Source organism: Ictalurus punctatus, chromosome 15 (genome assembly GCF_001660625.3).
Source record: "Ictalurus punctatus breed USDA103 chromosome 15, Coco_2.0, whole genome shotgun sequence".
Classification (NCBI taxonomy): Eukaryota; Metazoa; Chordata; class Actinopteri; order Siluriformes; family Ictaluridae; genus Ictalurus; species Ictalurus punctatus.
The window spans coordinates 14,076,617-14,099,522 of NC_030430.2; the positions used below are offsets into that span (position 1 = coordinate 14,076,617).

Consider the following 22,906-nt stretch of genomic DNA (forward strand, 5'->3'; position numbering starts at 1 on the left):
ATAAGAAGCCTCTGGCAACACGCGTAATCTCGTTGGTCACGAACTCGCGCGAGATCAGATACTTTGCGGCCCTGCTCGCCTGCACTACAAGCTGCTGTTTAGCAGTAACAGTATCAGGTACAATTTACTGACGTTCACTTTGTAAACACGCTTTTTGTGCTACTCTTTTCATAGCATGATCAATGTTCAGTGTTTCGACTGATTCGCATGCGGTAGTTAGAGATCACTCGTTCAGACGAGAGAAGACGCTTGTGTTTTGTTTTGCTGAATTTGGAGGCTTCAGTGTTGTGGTTTCGGGGAAAGGCCTGAATACTCAGTGTGCTGGTCATGTTTAGCTCACTGGATTAATAAATCCATAATAAATAAAAAAACACCCATAAACCTTTAAGCATTTTATATTAAGAAAGAGTTTAGTTTCATCGTAGGTGTGTCTGATCGTTTATGGCGTTCATCATCAGGATTATGATTGTTATTATATTATGGTACTATGATTGTGGTGGTATTCAGGTGTAATGAAATGGTTTGACAGCATTTATAAGTTGTATGAAACCCTACAGTTGTCCACTCCTATAAGTGAAGTTAAGAAGATAAAATCTGGTCTGTATCCAACCCAAAAGCACCATGACTTTACTTGAACATGAGCAGAATGCAGCCAGTGATGAGCTTTTATTCACCTTGTTTGCTTATGTATTTATGTATGTATGTATGTATGTATGTATGTATTTATTCATTCTTCAAGACCCCCAATGATGAGTTATGCTGACAAGCCCGAGGACATAACTCGAGAGGAATGGATGGAAAAGCTCAACAACGTCCACGTTCAGCGGGCGGACATGAATCGACTCATTATGAATTATCTGGTGACAGGTATTCGGCATTATTATTATCATTTTTTTGTCCATTTGCTATTTATTACTCTGAAAAGCTAGGACCCTGTACACTTCATCATGTATTTATTTTTCCAGAGGGTTTTAAGGAGGCAGCAGAGAAATTCAGGCTGGAATCTGGAATCGAGCCAAGCGTTGACCTGGACTCGCTAGATGAGAGGATAAAGATCCGAGAGATGATTCTGAAGGGCCAGATTCAGGAGGCCATTGCACTGATCAACAGTCTGCATCCTGAACTTCTAGATACTAATCGCTACCTATACTTCCATCTCCAGGTGAAAAAAACAAACAACAGTGAGAAGGCTAATGTTATATACAGGTGCATCTCAAAACAATTAGAATATTAAAACAAAAAAAAGGATTGAAATATTTCACTTTGTGTAATGAATCTAGGATATATGAAAGTTCCATTTAAAAAAAAATTAAATTACAGGGAAAGAAATGAATTTTTCCATAATATAAAAATTTTCTGAGATGCTCCTGTATGTGCTTCAGGCTTTTACTAACAAAACTGAACATTGGAAATTAATTAATGAAAGTAAACACTGCTTTCACATTTTACTATTAATCATTTGTATTGTGAGCATTTTGTTTCAGTTGCTGATTTCAGCATTCTGAGAGGTTTTCAACACCACCTTCTCGTCTGTTCCATGTGCAGCAGCAGCACTTGATCGAGTTAATTCGCCTGCGGGAGACCGAGGCGGCGCTGGAGTTTGCGCAGACGCAGCTGGCTGAGCAGGGCGAGGAGAGTAGAGAGTGTCTGTCTGAGATGGAGCGCACGCTGGCTCTGTTGGCCTTTGATAACCCTGAGGAGTCACCGTTTGGAGATCTCCTCAATATGATGCAGAGACAGAAGGTGATTTCAGATATTTAATTATGGTTCTCAAAGTGATGTCTGTTTTGACCACCACAAATGGTCTGTGATTTTTCTAATTTTGTTCTGATGATGGAAATCACAAATTGACATTGTCATAGTTATAATCACTATAGAAAACGCCATCTAGAGTTTCACCATATCGGCAAAAATCCACACTAATAGTTTTTCCCAGTTGCGGCTGAGAAGGGTCTGCTTTCATTACACAGTACAAGAGCTGCCTCTAGAGGTGAAATAAAAACTATCACTGACCAGTTTGTTGTGTTATTTGAAGTGTTTTTTTAAATTAATTTTGAACGTCTCTATTTTTATGTTATTTGGAGTGTTACTTTTTGGTTCAGTTTGGATGTATATCTTTGATTTACATAAATATTTATTAAGTTATATATAAATTTGTTCATTTACAGTACACTTTCATGGTACAGTCAGTACTGTTTATTTCTGTAATAAAGTTCAGCAGTGTTTTATATAAATATGATTAGATTTAAATAAATATGATCAAATAATCACCTGAAGGAAATAAATGTTGCGTTTCCTAAAGGGATGGCAATTGTTTTTTTTGTTGTTGTTTTTTTTTTTTTTTTTGGGTAAGGCCACAACCATTGCATTATTGAACTATTCACTGATGTCTTAAATGTTGAGACATAAAAGTATTGTGTATGCAATGTATTTGTTACTGTAAGGCATTGTTCTTACAGGTTTACACTGATTCACTACATGTGTGTATTAATAGGTATGGAGTGAAGTAAACCAAGCTGTCCTGGACTATGAGAACCGAGAGTCGACGCCCAAACTGGCGAAGCTCCTAAAACTTCTGTTGTGGGCTCAGAATGAACTGGACCAGAAGAAGGTCAAGTACCCTAAAATGACTGATCTGAGCAAGGGCACTATCGAGGACCCCAAATAAAGAGGCGCACGAGAGCTGCTCAGTGTTAACATTGTGTGGGAAATAAAATGGACATTTTTTTCCTCCCCTTTCTCTATTTATATTCAGTCAGTGACTGATTCTTTTTTTTCCCCTGTTTAGCATACTTATAATTGCTATTGCTTATCAGAGACTTTTTTGCATTAAATGGGTTGTGCAAATGGGAATGTTTATATCTTAAATCTAAATGGCCAAAACAGGAACACTTTTGAACATGGAGACAAATGTGATGATTTTGTTACCTGTGTATTTAGCACAGTGAATTGAATCAACTTTTAGCCATTGTTTTGAACAGAATTGCTGTTCTGTGTACTTTGTCAACAAATATTCAGAAATATTACTGGTCAAAGATAATATTATTATGATTATTTTTTAAAGTAGATTATGCTCTGGACCTAAAGGCAGATCATCCTAACACACCGGTTAAGTGTAACCTTCAGGTTTTTCTACCTCATCTGTGGATCTCTGTCCACTCGAGTGTGAATCATTTCAACAGGACAGATCAAATGGATGATGGATCTTTTGTTTCTGTAACTTTATTAGACTGTAATGGGGGGGTACATTTTGTAAGTGTATTAAGAGAGTATTATGGGGGGATCAATCATCTGCTCTGTGAATATTTCTCATTTCATTATGTCTTTTATTATCCCTGCTCACATTGTATGATTTATAGAGTTCAATAAGTGAGATCTCAAATGCAAGTCAGATGCTTTACATAGGTATTAAATACTTTTTTGTTTTTTGTAAAGTCCTTGCATATTCCTCTTTATTGTTTTGACTGTTCGAGCCTATAGGGCAGGGCATGCAGATGTACACCACGTTCATTACGTTACTACAGTGAGCAAAGCGCCACAGCTGGTTTGTATAATGCTCGTCATCATGGAGGAACAGGACACACAAGAACCCAGATGCCACCGATTACATCCAGCACTGCTCTGTTATTTGCTTTAATACACATCAGTGTGTTCTCTGTGCGCTGTCGTAAAAGGAGGGAGGTGCTCCTGTGTTGAACGCGGTTTATTTCAGATCTTGGCGTCTTTAAGTCGCAGTTCAGGCGTGAACCGGGTCGATCCGGGAAACCTACAGTGAGAGATTTAACCCATAACGATGTAAACGTACAGTGATTCGTTTCTCAGAGCTGCTGTTTTGGTAAAAAAAAAAAAAAAAAAAGGGGCTGAGTCATATTACTTCCTGGTTGAAGCACACTGAGGGGCTGGAGTGACTGCGTGGCTAAAAGAGAGAGAAAGAGAGAAAATTGCTGACACGTGGATTAGCAATAATCAGGAAGAGCGAGAATTACGCGTTGGGCATCTCAGGCGGCAAAGCGAAACTACCGAAGTGTGTTTCTGTGGTCCAGGACTCGAGAGAGGCTGAGTAGCCATTCAGAGACGATGTTACTGCGATATAAGAGCGAGCCAGAGACCACTTTAACACCGTTTTGTCTCCTCGCACTGAAGAACTAAACTCAGCAGAACTCAGGAAGGAAGGCACAGAAAAGCAAGGGCAACTTCTTTGTTGAATGGCAATTCTACAAAAACATGGCAAGAACTCCAGTCCAGACCTGGCCAGTGTTAAAGACAGTCCGGCGGATAATTTCGAAGGAGTTGGACATCAGAAAAAGTGGCCGGAGTCAAGTCAGAACTGGTCCAGGTGAGAGAGAGAGAGAGAGAGAGAGCGAGCGAGCGCGAGCGTTGTGAGTCTGTGACTGAATCCCAATTTGGTATTTTTCTCCCTACTTAGGTTCACTGGATAGGGTTTGAAATGAACACTCGGACACCTTTCATGTAGTACATTATGTCTCGAGCCGTTTGGGATTGTATCTGGTTCTGCTCTGATGAGAAAGAGATGGATGGACCTGTGGTTTATCAGCGACTCCTTACCACGCACACTTTAACAAATAAACAAACACAGCATTCTTTTATATATATATATATATATATATATATATATATATATATATATATATATATATATATATATATATATATATATTTTCAATGAATACCCGTCATTTCAAACGAAACATAAGTGAAATGTCGAGTGCTGTTTATTCAAGAGTTTTCCGTCTTGTCTAAAGTCTAATTCTAACTCCCACACAAACTAGTTAGCATGTTGTTAAACGAGTAAAGTGATGTAGCAGCATGTCATTCATGTCTGTCAGGCGGTTTAGTAGTACATGACTCCCACAACACTAAATTTGGGGTGAAACACAGTCTAGAGTATCATTTTAGTAAACAAAAATGTGTAATAGTATAGATGTAGTTGTATGAGATGGATGGAATCTATCTATCTATCTATCTATCTATCTCTCTCTCTCTCTCTCTCTCTCTCTCTCTCTCTCTCTCTCTATATATATATATATATATATATATATATATATATATATATATATATATATATATATATATATAAAATCTCCATCCATATGGTCAGATGCTTACATATAGTGAAGCTGAAACCTGCCTGAAAGTAAATTTGTCTCAAAAATAAAAATTAAACAACAAAATCATCCACATGTGAATTTTGGTTCATATGCTGCTGTTAGGAGCAGAGCATTTTCATCAGGGGGATAAAATATATAAAATTGCAATACCATGATTAGTTGAACCCTTTTATCATGATGTATAAAGATGCAATCACAATACCGCATTTAAGAATGACTGCACGCTAACTGCGTTTTAATCTGAAAAGAAGCCGTGGCAGGAATCGCGTTCGAGACTTGTATTTATCATCATAAACCTTCGCTTCTAGTGTGCTCGTGAGTTTCTCATTCGTCCGTCTTCAGCAAATTACTTTATCCTGGTGGATTTGTTGAGGAGTCTCGCTTGGAAACCCTGGATGTGGGGAAGGAACACAGCTGGGTTGGTTGCATCATCACAGGGCGTGGTATACAAATACAGTACGTTCACACCAAAGGTGTAGTTTAAGAAATGCGTGCAAAGGTTAATATCTATTAATATTGGTTGTCTTGTGTACCATTGATTATCAGAGCAGATCCTCATCCTGTTCTCTCTGTTCAGGCCAGTAGCACGGATATGGACAGTGGTGCTGCTGTTGGGAACATGTCTGCTGTACTGCGCCCGTGTGGCCATGCCCATCTGTGCCGTGAGTATGGCAGAGCGCTTCAGCTGGTCCAAGAGGGAGTCAGGCATGGTGCTGGGCAGCTTCTTCTGGGGTTACTGCTTCACTCAGGTCCTCGGTGGCTACATCAGTGACAGGTCAGCACACTGGATAGTCGTGTTTGTCGCTCATCTAGTCACACGTCACATGTTTGAAAAAGAACTAGTTGGTCTTTGAGGTGAATGTGACATAATATGACAGGGTATTGTTCTGTCTCATAGCTGGGTGACACTTTAGCCATGATGTCAGCCTGCTTTACATGTTCATGCAAAACAGTGTCATGGCAAGAGTAAACAAGTGATCTATTGTAAAATAACTATTTGCAAAAAGGTCTTGTGTCACTTCACCAATCGGATTTCTTGGGAATAAATGACTGCTTGTTTATTTTTCATAACAGTTGGCTGAACACTTACACAGATTTTGTCGAGGCTCTATAAACAAAGGTAAATATAGGCTGGCTCAACCGGATAGATCTAATCTTGTTGTTTCATGTCGCATCAGTCATTTTTACAGTGCATAGTTATCAGTCAGGCCTTCAGTAGGGTTCCAGTTCCAGTCATTTCACGTTATACAGTGCGTGGCGGTTGTAGCCTTCCATTTCATACTAACTCACTAAAAACTCTGCTTGGCTCCTTGAAAAGACTACCTCGAAAAGTCTTCAGTAAATCTGTATTCATGGCTCTTGTTTGTGTTGTAAATAGGGTGGGAGGAGAAAAAGTGATGTTGCTCTCTGCTGCGGCATGGGGAGCCATGACAGCATTCACGCCCATCCTGGCCCACTTCTGCTCGCAGCCCATCGTCTCCATGACCGTGTCCCGCTTCCTCATGGGTCTCCTGCAGGGTGAGTGACGGGTCAAGAGCTCCAGGGAGTCGCTCATTAGGTCGTCATCCCAATGCGGTCTTTTACACTCTTTAATAATCGTATTAATCATCTCCATTTCTTCAGCCAAAGCTGGAAATCTGATCTGGCTTCACAAAGCCATCGAGGTGCTGTGGCTTTAAAATTGCCCTCAGCTGAACACAGGGTTTGTTTGTGATGTCTATTATCAGAAACATAACTTGGCCACAGATTAGAAAAGAAATCTGGAAAGCAATATGCGTGTGCTATGAACTGTTTGACAGTGAAAAGTATAACAGAAGTAAACTGCAAGGTCCTTCTAATAAAAAAAATGATTCATGATTGTCAGTGAGCAGCTGAAGATTGCCCTGCAAATGAGAAATCATTTTGTCTGTTGAAGAGGGAAGTTTGTGGAGCAGTAATGAGTGACACTGTTGAGACGCTGCACTATATCTCTCGCCTTGGGAATGCATTACGATCGTTCTCTGGCACAGAAGGAAGTAGGCATAAGATGTGTTTTATGGAATACTTTTTATGTGTTATGTCTTTAGTACCCAAGTATTGTGGTTCCAGTTGCTTGCTCACATTTGATTCATTTTTGTTGTCTGTGAACACATTTAGCATCTGAACTAGCGCACTGTTCTCAGATGCTAATGTAGACTCCTAAATCTCGGTTGTCGTTATTTCTGTCTCTTCTCCAGGTGTTCACTACCCGTCTCTGGCTAGTCTGTGCTCCCAGAAAGTGGTGGAGAGTGAGCGTGGTTTCCTCATGAGCACTGTAGGGAGTGGCTCGTATCTGGGGTGAGTCATATAGAAGCACGATGATCCTGTACTGAGCATTGTGAACAGGTTTACCAGGTGATTCCATGATTTAGCGTTTGTAATGATTATGAAACAAAGATTTAACCATTCAAAAATGTGTTAACCCATCTCAGGCATTAATTTCTTTTTTTTATTTAGTTTCTTGACAGTGGCTCTAAACTTTGCTCTTAAAATGAGTAACAGGATGGAGTCTGTTTAACACAAACAACATTAAGGGTGTTCTAATGATTTACTTAAAATAAATAATTTACCTTCAGCCTGTAATTTGGGCAACAGGGTTATACTTTCAAAGTGACCTTGTACCACCATATCATTGAAAACATGGGGAAAAAAAGAATGAGAGAACAGGTGAAGAAGAAAAACGTCTGTTCATAATGTACAGTTACATTCAAAATTATTCACCACCGTGAATTTTTTTGTAAATAAAAAATTATTTACAAAATTATTGAAACTGAAGAATAGTGGCCTTTGTGAGGCCATTTTAACTTGGGCAGAAATCGAAACAGTTTATTATTCTTCAGTGTGTTGTACACAAGTTGGTTGAAAATGTTAGATATTAAAGAGGGCCCAGTGTATTGAACAGAAAACTGTGTGTGTGTGCACGATCAGGACGTTGGTGATTGGAGGAATAGGCTCACTCATGCTGGACCTGTACGGCTGGGAGAGTGTGTTCTACATCTCGGGCCTCCTGTCGGTGCTCTGGGCCTACTGTATATGGAAATACCTGCTCAAGGGTGAAGGTAAGATTCGACTACTCTTGGTACACATGCTACACCAAACTGGATAATGAGTTACATGGATTTAGCAGCTTCAGGCCGTGGCAGCTTAGTGGTTATGGTATTGGTCTGAGGTACTGATCAGTTGTATCCTCTCTGAATTGTAAGGTGCTTTGGATAAAAGCGTCAACCATATGAGGTAAATATAAAAATGTCCACCTTAAATAACAGGTTGTTATTTAACGACGTCATGTGGATGTACTACACAATTACCGTGCTGTGAAAAAGCATTCGCATACTAAATTGTTTCAGAAATTAAAACAAAGGCAACCCGAGTAAACACAAAATACAGCTTTTCAATGATAGTTATTTATTGAAGGACAATGTTATCCAATACCAACTAGACCTGTGTCAAAATGTATTTGCCCCAAATCTATGAAACTGCATTCATAATAGGGTTCAGCTGGACTAGACGCAACCAGGCCTGATTACTGTAAACCCTATTCAATCAAATGAACACTTAAATAGAACTTTTTCAACAGCATGAAGTTCGTTAAAAGATCTTACCCAGTAACACACACTGTCAAAAATTGAAAGAAATGATGAGGAAGAAGGTGATTGAAATACATCTTTCTGGGAAGGGTTACAAAGCTATTTAAAAGGCTGGGGAACCACAAAGAACCACAGTAAGAGCTATTATATCCAAATGGAAAACCTCAGCACAGTAGTGAACCTTCCCAGAAGTGGCCGACTTTCCAAAATTCATCCAAGAGCACAACAGCTACTCATCCAGCAAGTCACAAAAGAACCAAGGACAACATTGAAGGACCTACAGGCCTCTCTTGCATCAATAAAGGTCACTGTTCATGACTCCACTATCAGAAAGACACGGCAAAAATGGCATCCATGGAAGAGTGATGAAGCAAAAACCACTGCCAATCCAGAAGAACATTAAGGTAGGGCTGGGCGATATCGGGGAAAAAAAATCTTTTTTTTTTTTTTTTTTTTTCAACTTTATGAACAATTGTCGATTTTGAAAAATTATGCAATTTATTTATAAAGAATGGGCATTCTATAGCAAATAGTGCAAACAATGGTTCTTATTTAAAAAAGGATATTTGCACGTTATTTGCAGTATTTTACACCCTTCTTTCTCGACAGAGTAAATGGGGACCAGGTCTTTCATGACCTCAAATGCCACCGCAACTGAAAAGTCAACTATTCTCATATAAGAGTTCCTTCCTTCAAATTAGCACGGCTGAGCACGACATCAGAAATAAGTTATACTCTATATACAAGTATTAACTTTTGATTAATCCACATACAGACGTATTTGTTTAAATCTAAAAAAAAACTGATCAGTTTGCTGTTTGAGAACATTGATGATCCTCAAACCTTTTGGGAGAATGTTCTGTGGATTGATGAGTCGAAAGTGGAACTGTTTGGAAGACGGGGGTTCCATTACATCTGGTGTAAACTAAACACAGAATTCGACAAAAAGAACATCATGCCTACGGTCAAGCATGGTGGTGGAAGTGTGATGGTGTGGGGATGCTTTGCTGCTTCAGGGCCTGGGCAATTTGCAATAATTGAGGGGAAACATGAACTCTGCTCTGTAGCAGAAAATCCTAAAAGAGGATTTCCGGTCTTCAGTCCATAAGTTGAAACTCAAGTGCACCTGGATTATGTAGCAAGACAATGATCCAAAGCATAGGAGTAAATCCTAGTCCTAGAAGTAAGTGAAAGACGGATCTCCAGTTATCGAAAGCGTTTGGTTGCAGTTATAAGTTTAAGGGAGCAATTAATTTTTCCACATTGGTAATGAGTATTGGATAACTTTTAAAATTTTTTTCCTTCAACAACAAAAAAAAAACTATATTGTGTGTTTACTGAGGTTGCCTTTGTTCTATGTTGTATTTTGTTTGAAGATACACACAAAAACAGACAAAATCTTGACTGGGGCAAATACACAGTCCTGTATATTCTTCATGCCTGACAGTGGGATTACAGTATGGTGACTAAAACTACTAAAGAAGTAAACTAGACTACATCTATAATGCTGCTGTAGAGCTATAACAAACATTCTGACATAGAAAAAGCCTAAAGCAACAAAATGTTTTTTTTTTTTTTTTTTAATATAAAGACTGTCAGTTTTTATAACAAATCATTAGAATTTTTCCTTAAAGGAATTCTTTTTCGCCTTTGAATATTAACGTGTGTGTTTTATGCTGCTACAAACAGAATAAATATTAGCCTCAGAGCTACACCATGAATTCATATGCATATATCATTGAACATGGTGTTTTTTGCTAAGCAAAAAAAAAACCTCCAAAAAGAATGAGAGTGCAACTTTTAAAAGAAACTTTAATTCTGAATTGTTAATTTATTTACAGCTGGGTTGGTGGCTTTCTGTTAACTACACAGGCTGTAATAGAATGCTGTAGAGTTTACGTAGTGCACAACACACCGATCAGCTGTAACCTTAAAACCACATGCCTAATATTGTGTAGGTTCTATATTTATAATATTGTGTAACCAAAACAGCTCTGATCTGTCGAGGCATGGACTCCACAAGACCTCTGAAGGTGTGCTGTGGTATCTGACCCCAAGCCTTTACGTCCTGTATGTTGCGAGGTGGGACCTCTATGGATCGGACTTGCTTGTCCAACACATCCCACAGATCACAGATGCTTGATCGGATTGAATTTTGGTTAATTTGGAGGCCAAGTCAACACCTTGAACTGTCATGTTCCTCAAACCATTGCTGAACAATTTCTGTAGTGTGGCAGGGTGCATTATCCTGCTGAAAGAGGCCACTGGCATAAGGGAATACCATTGCCATGAAGGGGTGTAATTGGACTGCAGCAATGTTTAGGTAGGTCGTAGGTGTCAAAGTAACATCCACATGAATACCAGGACCCAAAGTTTCCCAGCAGAACATTTCCCAGAGCATCACACTGCCTCCGCCGGCTTGCCTTTGGTCCTGGTCAAAGTCTTTGCACTTGCAAACATTTTTCCTGCTTCCTACATCAACTTTGAGAACTGACTTTTCACTTGCTGCTCAGTATATCCCACCCCTCCACGGTGCGATTGTAACAAGATAATCAATGTTATTCACGTCACCTGTCAGTGGTTTTAATGTTATGGCTGATCATTGTATATTACAGGTAATGTAATTTTTAGGTCACATACTTATATCATAAGGCCTCTTTTATAGATCAATTGATTCATTTCCTAAACTATTTGGCAAAATTAAAATTGTATCAACAGACTTGCATTAGGCAACTTAAAGTAGGACATGGAATCAAACACTTGAATGTTTTTTTTTTACCTGTAGATCTATTGTATCTCCATTTGTGCGTCTTTGTTTAGATGTACCGAACCATGGAGAAGCCACTTAGAGACTACTTCATGGAGGAAGTAAACCTTTTTTTAAATAAATGTAGCTAGCAAACCAGAACAACTAGTCACAAAGGAAGTGCACTCAGTCAATGAAACGTCTGCATATGGGAGCTGGGAGGCTGAACTTTTTTATTGATCAGTTTTACTAGATATTTGTTGAACTTTTAGCCCTTTCAATTGTAAGCTCTAGGTTCCGGGTTAATGTTTGATACTGTTGTATGTGTTCAGGTCCCATCATTACACTGGAATCACTGGGCAGCGCTGGAACTCAGTCCAAACTGTCCCGCAGGAACTGGCTGCGTCTCTTCAGACAACCAGCCGTGTGGTGAGATAAGAACCTGCACGATGACTGAGAACTGAAGTGTGTCTGTGTGTGTTGTTCTTGTTGCGGTTTACTGTCAGTGAGATTCAGAGCACAGGGCCAAAGAAGGGTGTGCATGTGTGTGAGAGAGAGAGATAGATTGAGATCTTTAGTCATGTGAAAGCTAAACAAAAGCTGTAATGACATAAATAGACCACTTTGTCTATTTACTTATCACTCCGAAGCAATAAAAATCCTGTTTGCAAAGTTTACATTAGCTATGCTAACATTGTCCTTCATTAGATACAGATGGTATTTACCCATTTTGTATTAAAGACCAGAGCTGGCCAAAATACAACAGAATGATTGTTTTTAAAATATGTGGAATTATATTTGTATCAAATATGAGACATTTGGATATCATGATCTTGTGACATGACTAAGTAAAAAGTAAGCACATTTCCTTATTTGCTTTATTATTATTATTATTATTATTATTATTATTATTATTATTATTATTATTATATGTTTCATGTTATCTCAGTGTAATTTAATATGAAGGTACTTTACATTTCAGTGGAAGAGTTCATAATGATATGGTGACATTGAGTTTCTTACTCTTCTCTCTCTTTTTGTCTCTTCTGCCACCAAACCCCTGCGTGTGTGTGTTTGCTGTCTCTCAGTGCGGTCATTATTACACACCTGTGCACTGCTAGCACCTTCTTCACCCTGTTGTCGTGGCTGCCGACTTTTTTCAAGGACACCTTCCCTGATTCTAAGGTAAACATTGCTGCCCTGAGGGGAGGTATAGGTGTATCTCAGAAAATTAGAATTTCGTGGGAGAAATAAAAAAATTTTCCCCACAATTTAATTTAAAAATTATACCTTTCAAATATTCCAGATTAATTACACATAAAATGAAATATTTCAAGCCTTTTTTATTTATTTATTTATTTATTTATTATTATTTTTTTATAAATCTTGATGATTATGGCTTACATCTCATAGAAATCACAAATCCAGTATCTCAAAGTATTAGAATAAAGAATTAATATATACAGAAATGTCGACCTTCTGAAAAGTTGACAAATTTATGCACTCAATATTTGGTCTGGGTTTTAATCCTTTTGCATGGATTATTGCATCAATGCGGCATGACATGGAGGCAATCAGCCTGTGGTACTGCTGACGTGTTATGGAAGCCCAGGTTGCTGAGGTGTTATGGAAGCCCAGGTTGCTTTCATAGCAGCCTTCAGCTCATAGATTCTCTGTGGGGTTCTCATAGATTCTCTCATAGATTCTCTGTGGGGTTCAGGTCAGTCGAGTTGGATGGCCAATCAAGCACAGTAATGTCATGATCAGCAAGCCAGTTACTAGTAGTTTTGGCACTGTGAGCAGGTGACAAGTCCTGCTGGAAAAGGAAACAGCAGCTCCATAAAGCTCATGAGAAAACACAGTGGACCAACACCAGCAGATGACATGTCACCCCAAAATTGGATTGTGTCTCTCCACTCTTCCTCCAGACTCTGGGACCTTGATTTCCAAATGAAATAGAATATATGAAAGTTTTACATAGAATATATGAAAGTTCTACATTTGAATTAAATTATGGAAATAAAAGTGAACTTTTTCCACGATATTAAAATTTGAGATGTACCTGTAAACATGTTTTGTGTGGTAATAGTGTTTTATTTCGTTCCTTGTTGTCCAAGTAATGGCCCCCTGTCCCACAATGAATGGGGAAATTCCATTTAAAATGTACGTTTTACAGTATATATTACAAAATGCATTACAGTCTATATTACATGCATTACTGTCATACAAGCCCCTTTCCCTTTTTTTTTTTTTTTTTGGCGACTGAATCCCTCCACTGTCTGATTTCAAAGAAAAACAAAAACACAGTTGACTAAAATACCCCGTGAATTCGTGTTATTTTAAATCTGCTATCTGCTCATGTCGGGTATGTGCATGCAAAATACTACATAATTGTATATTGCCATTTTATCCATAAACAGGACATTAGAAACCTAACCCAGGACAGTGAGCTCTGAACTATGGAAGTCCTAAATTACTTATTTATTTATTCCCCCCCCCCCCTTTTTTTTTTTTTTTTTTTTTGGGTGATCTCGACATAACAAAAAGCTGTTCTCTCAGAGCGCAATTTTATCACGAGAAAATCTTGCGTCTTGTGAATGGCTCTGGTGTGGCATACACGCTGGTGTAATCGCCATCATAAATGTAATAATTACTCACTGTAGAGATGGCTTTATCCTCACATTAAGAGAGTGGGGTGTCCCCTTTTCATGCGTCGGACACTAACGTGGAAGTTTTCAGTCATTGATAGACATAGAGCTTTTTCAGCTTGAGTGAGTCCTCTGATCAAAGTAAAAACGAATTGGTTCATCCATGATTCTGCGGGATTGCTCTGAGCTTTTGCTACCTCCAGAACAATTAAAAAAAAAAAAAAAAAAAAAAAAAAAAAAAAGTTAGGTCAAGTACACAGAAAAACTAAGTTGTGATCACGAGAAAACAAGAAAGAAAGGAAAAAATAATGCATGGCCACTTGGGGCTTCTGTCCTAAATGGATATTGTCGAATAATTAAGGAATAGAGCATGACAGTGCATTTACAGAAAATTAGTCAGTGATGAAATTCATTATTTTTCTATTTCACAGCACATGCTTTATTCCTCTCTGCCAATGATTACAGTTATTGATTTTATTAATTAACAGCACATACTTTTTGTGTGTTTTATAGTTGCATTTAATTTGGTGGAAAGACCATGATTGCAGTCATTTCTTCCCTTTCTCTTGAAGTTAACATAATGGTGAAAAAACACAGAGCCCTCAAAAGCACAAATTCCTCTGTCCTCAAGATTTTGCTATGGTAGAAACCACACGAGCAGCTTTACGTCTGACCGTTATAGTTATAGAGCACTGACAACTCATTCCATGAATATTAAATAAATATTTTGTTACTGAAGGATTCACCATTTGTATTTTTTTTCAGGGTTATTTATTTATTTATTTTAACAAATCAGTTTGTAATAGTAGGCTATTATATTAGGCCAGAGCCATATCAGAGCCATATCTCCCTGCAGTTCTCGCCTGGTTTCCAACTGAAGCTAAGCAGTATGTGAATGGGAGACCTCCTGGGGAAAACCTAAGCTGGAAGTGGTATTAGTGAGGCCAGCAGGGGGCGCTCACCATATGGTCCGTGTGGAGCCTAATGCCCCAGTATAGTGACGGGTACACTACTGTAAGATAGTGACGGGTACACTATACTGTACCCTAACCCCGACCCCCCCCCCCCCCCCCCCCGAAACACTGTAAAGCGCATAGTCTGCAGGACAGGTTTAAATCGGGGTCATGTTTCTTTCTATTATGTTTATGAAACGTAAAGAAACATCATCGCTTGTGGCTATAGGTTGTCTTTTCTCTATTCCAAACATAATTGAAACATTATATTACAATTTATGGACATTTGAACATTTAGCTAAATAATGTTTCTGTCATTCAGTGTTGAAATGCATGCAGAGGTACTAATGTACTCCTAGCAAAATTATGTAAATGACTGATTTGCTACCGCAAAAATCATGACCATAACCTCATCATTTACGACAGGTTTTAAGGATTGTGGCAAAGTTACAGTTCCACTCGTTACTGTGTTCGACAACAGAACACAGTTAGTAATAGGTCTTATCCATTATTCTTGATTTTAGGATGATTAAAGTAAAGCTGTAAAAGTATGTTCCTTGACTGTGTATAATTATATGAAAGCATACGATTGTGGAATTTATTAATCAGATATAATCATTGGAATCGGCTCAATTAGTTTATTTTGTTGGCAAGCTTCCCTTTAACTTAAAGAAAAAAAAAGACGATTTGGCAGGTGCTACTTAAGTGCATTTTATATAAGATTCCAGCAGAGGGTGCTGTCACATCACTGCTTATAATTGAGCTCATACTAATGTTGCATGTTAGTTATATGATTCAGAGAGTTGAAGCAAGTGGTGTGTGTATTCTTAAGATTCAGCAGAAGCTAAGCTTCCCAGCTCAGCTTAGTTTCCCTATGACTAGTTTTAATGCTGCTCTGATCTCTGTCACATCGAGTCCCATTGATTTCTGTCTAGACTAAGACTTGTACAAATGTGTGTGTCTACAGGGTTGGATATTTAATGTGATCCCGTGGCTTGTGGCTATTCCCTCCTCACTGTTCAGTGGCTGTCTGTCCGATCACCTCATCAGCCAGGGTATGAAGCTGTACACACGTACACTTGCACGCACGTCACTTAAAGCCATGTAAAGAGTAGACGATCAACATTGTCTCTCTGATTAATTCTTTCTGAGCTGTGACAGTAACTTGGCTTGTAATTAGCTCTACATATACAACAGAAGTTGTCTAGCCGTCACTGAGACTTTTCATTAATGTTAGGGTGTTGATTTTTACTGTGTCTTTTACTGTGCTGTAAATGTCTCATAAACCTTTCTCAGTCTGTAGAATATAACTCTCTGACTTCTGTGCATACTGTTCTGGGTTTTATTTATTTCTTTTTTGTCAGGAACTTGTCTCACACTGTTGTGTAATCTTGTGTACTGTTATGTGTTGCACCATGGTCCTTGAGAAACAAAATATTTTTCCAATGTACAGTTGTGGTCATAAGTTTACACGTGCCTTGCAGAATCTGCAAAATGTTACCTTTTTTTTTTTAAAAAATTATTAACATAAAAATTGCATTTTGTTTTATGTTTAATACTGCACTGAATAAGCTATTTCACATAACTGTTTACATATAGTCACACCATAATAACTGCATTCATACAAATGAACCAGTTCAAAAGTTTATATGCTTGTGTGTCATTACCTGGATGATCAATGACTGTTTTTATGTTTTGTGAGAGTTGTTCATGAGTCCCTTGTTTGTAATGAGCAGTTAAACTGCCTACTGTTCTTCAGAAAAATCCTCCACGTCCTGCACTTTTTATTTTCAGCATCTTCTGCATATTTGACCCCTTTCCAACAGTGACTATATGATTTTGAGTGAGGGCAATTGAGGGACTCGTACGCAACATTTACAAAAGGTGCAAACATGCACTGATGCTCTAAAAGGCAACACGACAATGCATTAACAGCCTGGGGGGAACAGGATGATCGGTGTAAATTATTTTGTCTTCTGGGAAACATGTAAATATCTTATGTAGCTTCTGAAGGGTAGTACTAAATGGGGGGGGGGGGGGTTAAACAAAATAACAATTTACTGCAATTTTCATGATTCCTTTTATTTGTTTAAAAAAAATTAACATATTTTTGCAGATTCTGCAAGAGGATTGACAATAAAAATCCACTTGACGAGTTTATCTCTTTATTTTTTGTAGGGTTTGACATTGCTTCAGTGAGAAAGTTAATGCAGGTAGGTTTCACACGTTCTTGTGTATGGACTTATGAAATAGTGCAGAGGTGTTTTCCTAATATTTGTATCTTTTAACTCTCTCTCGCCATCTTTCTCTCTCTCTCTCTCTCTCTCTCTCTCTCTCTCTCTCTCTCTCTCTCTCTCTCTCTCAGTTCTTTTCCATGGGTGTATCCAGTGTGTTCACGCTATTACTGTGTGGCACCAGTACGTTCCCCATGGCTGTGGCCTTTGTGTCTGCTGCTATGGGCCTGACCACGTTCAGTCACAGGTAACAGTACTCTTTGTGCTGTTAGTCGAATTCAGGGTTGAGTTAGGCGCTAATACCGTCATTGTACACATCATTTATACTCTCAGTTGCGCCTGCGAGGTGAAAGCTTACTGAAAACAAAAATGGTTCCCAGTTGTGTGGCATTTTGACCATTTTTCTTGTGCAATATCGACTTGAGTAAGGAGCAGTATTAAGTCCAGTGTCAGTTTCTTAATACAACCACAATATGTCACACTAAAATGTATGTTTAGGCTATTAATACACAGCAGATACATTGAGGCTAGTATTAAATGCATAAATATGACCTTAAGTAAATAGTATTGTCCACAACGTTATTTACGAGGAGATATAGCATCCTAATCAGAGACATTGTTTATCTTGGAGACAATTTTATATGGATTAAAAAAAATTAATAAACTTGCAGCAGATGAGTGCTCAGTCTGCTTATGCTTCAAACATTTTCTTTAGAGGAGAGTGCATCAGTTAACCAAAACATTCAAATCATTTTATTCATTTGAGAACTCTCACCCACACATTGTGGACACAATGAACTGTTTGAGCAGAATACAATGCAAAATTGTTATTGTTAAATTAAACCAAATGTGTTTGCCATCCTTTCATTCATGTAGCTTGTATCAGAAGATTAGAATTTTTTATTTTTTTAATTTCCTCTTGCTTTTATGCTGCATCTGTCCCCTGAGATTCTTTTTCATGCTTAAAGGCAAGTGCTTGTGTTTTAAAGGTGCTATTAAAAACGTTCTTGGATGCCTTTCAAGAAAAATTTGCCTCAGAGGCACGAACCACACACAGTTGATTTGCACGTGCCCAGACAATCGAACTCATCAGTTGCATAACTCGACTCTGAATACAAATACCTTTTTTCCCACCTAAATAAAAGATGCCAACTCTGACTATGTTCCATAGTGCCTATTAGAGGAGTATTTTACTGTCTAAAGTATACATGACTGAGTATTCTTCTGTCTCTGCAGTGGCGTATCTGTTAATGTTCAGGATCTTGCCCCATCCTGTGCTGGCGCTCTGTTTGGTATGTGCTGTCCTCTTTCCTTCCATCACACACCCTACGAACTTCATGTAATAGACAGCCGATAGAAACAAGCATGTGCTGTTGTAAGTAATATGTTTGTTTGTGTTTTCTAGGTGTGATGAACACGTGCGGTGCATTTTCAGGTAATCTTTCAGGCATTTGAAAACTCATGTCATTTATACGTTGGGGGATAAGTTAAAAGGCTGTATGAAAAATGGAAAGAAATGTATCCATATATAAACCTTTTGCAGTAGAAATCATTTGGAATAATACGATTAAAATGACTGGGGCATGGTGGTTCAGTGGTTAGCACGTTTGCCTTGCATCTCTAGGGTTGTGGATTCAAATTCGACCTGTGTGTGCAGGGTTTGCATATTCTCCTCGTGCTTCAGGGGTTTCCTGCGGGTATTCTGGGTTCCTCCCCCAGTCCAACGACGTGCGTGTCAGCTGATTGGCATTCCCAAATTGTCTGTAGCATGTGAATGGGTGTGCAATTGTGCCTTGCGATTGGTTTGCCCGTTGTCCAGGGTGTCTCCCGCCTTGTGCCCTGAGTTCCCTGGGATAGGCTCTATGCTTCCCCATGACCCTGTGTAGGATAAACGGTACAGAAAATGGATGGAAGGACGGAAGAGTATTGAAGTTATTTAAAAGCATATTAAAATGGTTTAGGTGGTATTCCACATGATTGGACTATTTATATACACTTTGAGCTAACAAAACAATCTATTGGCTGTTAATTGTATAGTTTTATAGCTGTATATTTTTGGGGGATGGCTTCAGGTGAACAGGATTAGTTCTTTATAATAATTGCTCTGAAAAATATTGTTTTCAAATATTTCTTCATTCAAAACACAGTCAAAGCTGATTTCAACTCTTCATTTTTGGTACTTCACTAGAAAGAACATCATTCCGAATTTCCTATTTGATAGTGTAACTGTTAGTGCATGTACAGTGGGGGAAATAAGTATTGAACATTTTTTTTCAGTAAATATATTTCCAATGAATCTATTCACATGAAATTTTCACCAGACATCAGTATTAACTCAAGAAATCCAGATATATAAAGAATTCACAACATTTAAAGTCCATAAATGAAGTTATGTGTAATACAGTGGAATGACACCAGAAAAAAGTATTAAACAAGCTAAGAAAAAGCAGTTCTCCAACGCAAGGTAAGGCAAGGAACCAGCTGAAATCTGTAAGTAATTATACACCCTATCTGTGCAAATTAATATCAGCTGGGTTAGTAAATTGATGGTCTATAAAAAGGCTTTTCGTTACCAAGGTGTCACACAAGAAACATCTGAAATATACTGAAAATAAATGTTGACATGTCCAATACTTATTTCTCCTGCTGTATGTGGCACTGAGTGTAATTAGTGCTTTGTGTGTCTCAACAGGGGTGATCATGGTGTATTTCTCGGGCTATCTGATCGAGACCACAGGGTCTTGGGCATCGGTTTTCGCCCTCGTCACCGTAGTGAACCTCTTGGGATTAGGAATGTTCCTGACGTATGCAGAGGCACGCAGGGTCGACATCGAAGCCATGAAGGGACGCTATCACAACATACACATCTGAACAAACAGAAAGGAAAACTGTTGTAATGGATGTGTTGTGCAGACTGGGACACTACAGAATTTTCAAGGATAGTCTGCACTATAATTTCCATACCTGCTGTCATGACTTCGGAGGGATCTGTGGCAGCATTGGCTTTACCGGTTCGGAACCCAGCTACACCAGTATTTCAGTATTAGCTTTTCTTCCAAAGTGTTTTGCACTTAGGATGGGACAAGTTACTGAGAATATGAAGATTGTTGGCTATAGTAGTGTAGTCTATTATAAATTAAAGTAATATAGTAAAAACTGAAAATGATATCTAATGACTGCACGTTTTGTTGAGCTTGACAAAACTCAGGCATCATCATCATTGTGATCATTAATATTATTGTCCGTGGAGGCCCCCCCCCCCCCCCCCCCCATTGCTCTAGTTTACCATTTTACTCTAGTTTCATTTAATTCAATGGATGAAGCCTAAATGCCAAATATTATCAAAGTTATTTAGAATGTTTCAATTCATATCACATTATGAATATTGCATGATGTCCAGCCCCTAAATCATTCCCACGTTTCACGACACACATCTCATGCTTTCATTCTTTTGTTCTTTGATCAAGTACTGTACCAAAGCCTTTACAAGCTGCTTTTGCAAAGTAGTTGATGTTTCCAGCAAAGTTGAGCACTTTTTTGATAAGGTATAATGTTTCTAGGAAAGAAGTAGCTCTCTAGCTTTACAGCACTGTTTGGATAGAGGGACAGTTCCACTAGGACTGGAAGTGATGTTACAGTTAAACCCTTAAGTGACAAAAAGTGCACAGTCTGTTTGGATGTTTTAAAGAGCATCCTTTAAGTTTACTGTTATTGTTAACCATAAGAGTAAAGATCATTTATATTTTACAAGTATTTATTTGACACTATCATCCGAAGTGCTTTTAAGTGTAGGCAGAGTACAATCCATGTACAGAGCTGAACACTTGTCCCGTGAAGTGTCTTGGTCAAGGAGCCAACGGTGGAATTCTGGGAATTTAAACTCTCAAACATTTGGCCACTAGCACAGAGCCACCATTTCCCACCGTCACTGTTAAATGTGCATTTGTTTGTTGGTAGGAAAGTAAGTCTCCCCAGTATGGACAAAATCGATTTGAAAAATCTTTATTGTAAGAACTGTGAATGTAACTTAGTATGTATATTTAATATACATATAATATATAATATCTGAAGAATTGTAAAAGGAATTGCTTCTATCTACATGTGTCTGATCATTTTACTTTAAAATATCAGACACGGTAATTGAAGTTCCTGACAATTCGAAGACATGAAGATGATTTCTTAACTGCACCAACACCATTTTTAAATTGTTGTAGCTTGTTCATTATATACTTTATATATACTACCTAAATATGTAGTTATATTTTCCCCCTGCTTTCTTTAAATTTTCAACCAAGTCTAAACAAGGAAATTTTCCTGTGGAGCTTTAGTTACCATATGTAGCTGTTTTAGGATGAAATATCACAAAGTAGCTTGAAGCTGTTGATTTGTTCAGTTACTCGAGGTCTGTAGTGAGATTATGGCAGCGTTTTTTTTCTTCTTCTTTTTTTAGCATATGCTCGTCTTATGTGGAAAAAACACCTTAACAGCAACTTTTGCTTAGTTTCTTGGTCAAAAAGCCTGAATGAATGATTTAAAGGGAGAGTTAATTAGATGCGTTGAATCTTACTGCATCATGCTTATCTCACTAAGCTGATTCCCACCAAGAAATTTTTTTTTTTCAGTATTGTTTATTGCAGCTGACAAGACCGTGCAGAAAAAACAAACAAACAAACAAAAAAAAACGACATTCACAAAGGATTTACAAATGCAGTCTGTTGTTGTTAATTTCTTATACATAGTCCAGAAATATGTATGAGTAGTAGTAGTAGTAGTAGTAGTAGTAGTAGTAGTAGTAATAGTAATAGTAATAGTAATAGTAGTAATAATAATAATAATAATAATAATAATAATAATAATCTATACATACAACTAGTTCAGCTAACCTACTTAAGGTGTAATTTACTGCCATATAATTTGTCATTTGTCTTGTACTGTGTTTTATAACTGCTTATGTTAAACGTTGGCATTATGATTGGAGTTCAAAATAATATTTTACCCGTCACCTGTAAAACACTGAGTACTTGCATTGTTTATCTCACACGTTGAATTCGCGGTCATATTCTGTGAAAATATGATGGGCCATACGATGCTGATTCATATCATCCTGACTATTCACAGGCAGTTTTCTGGAAGTAGAAAATAGAGATTATCTTTGAACTATGAAAAATTAAAATGCCTGAAAAGAGATATAGAAATGCAATATTCTCCTGCTTTAGAAAACGTGCTGTTTGTAAACCTTTTGTTCAAAAATAAAACTATATTTTATCAAAGTGTAAGGATTATTTTTCAGCATGATTTCATCACAGAGGTCCAATCCTAAACCAAAGCATAGGAAATATAGGCCAAAGAAGTGTAATGTCCAATATTTAACACATGGAGGCAGTAGAGGGCTATTTTTAATAGATGAACGGTTCATTAAAAGTTCAGCTACATATAAAAGCTCAAAGTTGAAAAGTTATTATAGAAAACATGCATTCAGCCAATCACGTCCTGGCCCATGTATGATGTCACCTCACTCAGATCAGAACCTTCATATCACATGCAGCACTCACCCCATACCATAATGTAGTATCAATATGAGCATGAACGGA

General features: G+C 38.0%; 2 protein-coding genes across 2 annotated transcripts; both read left to right on the top strand.

Moving 5' to 3' along the window:
* On the top strand, positions 1–3,434 carry gid8b (GID complex subunit 8 homolog b (S. cerevisiae)). Its single transcript, XM_017487596.3, has 5 exons — positions 1–117; positions 740–867; positions 966–1,162; positions 1,546–1,743; positions 2,495–3,434. Exons 2-5 carry the CDS (start codon positions 747–749, stop codon positions 2,666–2,668), a joined length of 690 nt encoding a protein of 229 aa, XP_017343085.1. The 5' UTR covers positions 1–117; positions 740–746; the 3' UTR covers positions 2,669–3,434.
* Positions 3,435–3,541: 107 nt separating this feature from the next.
* On the top strand, positions 3,542–22,591 carry slc17a9b (solute carrier family 17 member 9b). Its single transcript, XM_017487595.3, has 13 exons — positions 3,542–4,336; positions 5,707–5,904; positions 6,508–6,647; positions 7,346–7,445; positions 8,076–8,206; positions 11,813–11,909; positions 12,569–12,665; positions 16,049–16,136; positions 17,260–17,294; positions 17,447–17,562; positions 18,552–18,607; positions 18,721–18,750; positions 20,008–22,591. Exons 1-13 carry the CDS (start codon positions 4,206–4,208, stop codon positions 20,184–20,186), a joined length of 1,398 nt encoding a protein of 465 aa, XP_017343084.1. The 5' UTR covers positions 3,542–4,205; the 3' UTR covers positions 20,187–22,591.
* Positions 22,592–22,906: the final 315 nt, after the last annotated feature.

What these genes read in the sequence shown, in the direction of transcription:
- gid8b (XM_017487596.3), top strand. Translation starts at nt 747, where the DNA reads ATGATGAGTTATGCTGACAAGCCCGAGGACATAACTCGAGAGGAATGG. An exon ending in ACCTATACTTCCATCTCCAG is followed by an intron (nt 1,163 to 1,545) that starts GTGAAAAAAACA and finishes TTCCATGTGCAG; the next exon opens with CAGCAGCACTTGATCGAGTT. An exon ending in ATATGATGCAGAGACAGAAG is followed by an intron (nt 1,744 to 2,494) that starts GTGATTTCAGAT and finishes GTGTATTAATAG; the next exon opens with GTATGGAGTGAAGTAAACCA.
- slc17a9b (XM_017487595.3), top strand. Translation starts at nt 4,206, where the DNA reads ATGGCAATTCTACAAAAACATGGCAAGAACTCCAGTCCAGACCTGGCC. An exon ending in ACACCTTCCCTGATTCTAAG is followed by an intron (nt 12,666 to 16,048) that starts GTAAACATTGCT and finishes GTGTGTCTACAG; the next exon opens with GGTTGGATATTTAATGTGAT. An exon ending in CAGTGAGAAAGTTAATGCAG is followed by an intron (nt 17,295 to 17,446) that starts GTAGGTTTCACA and finishes TCTCTCTCTCAG; the next exon opens with TTCTTTTCCATGGGTGTATC.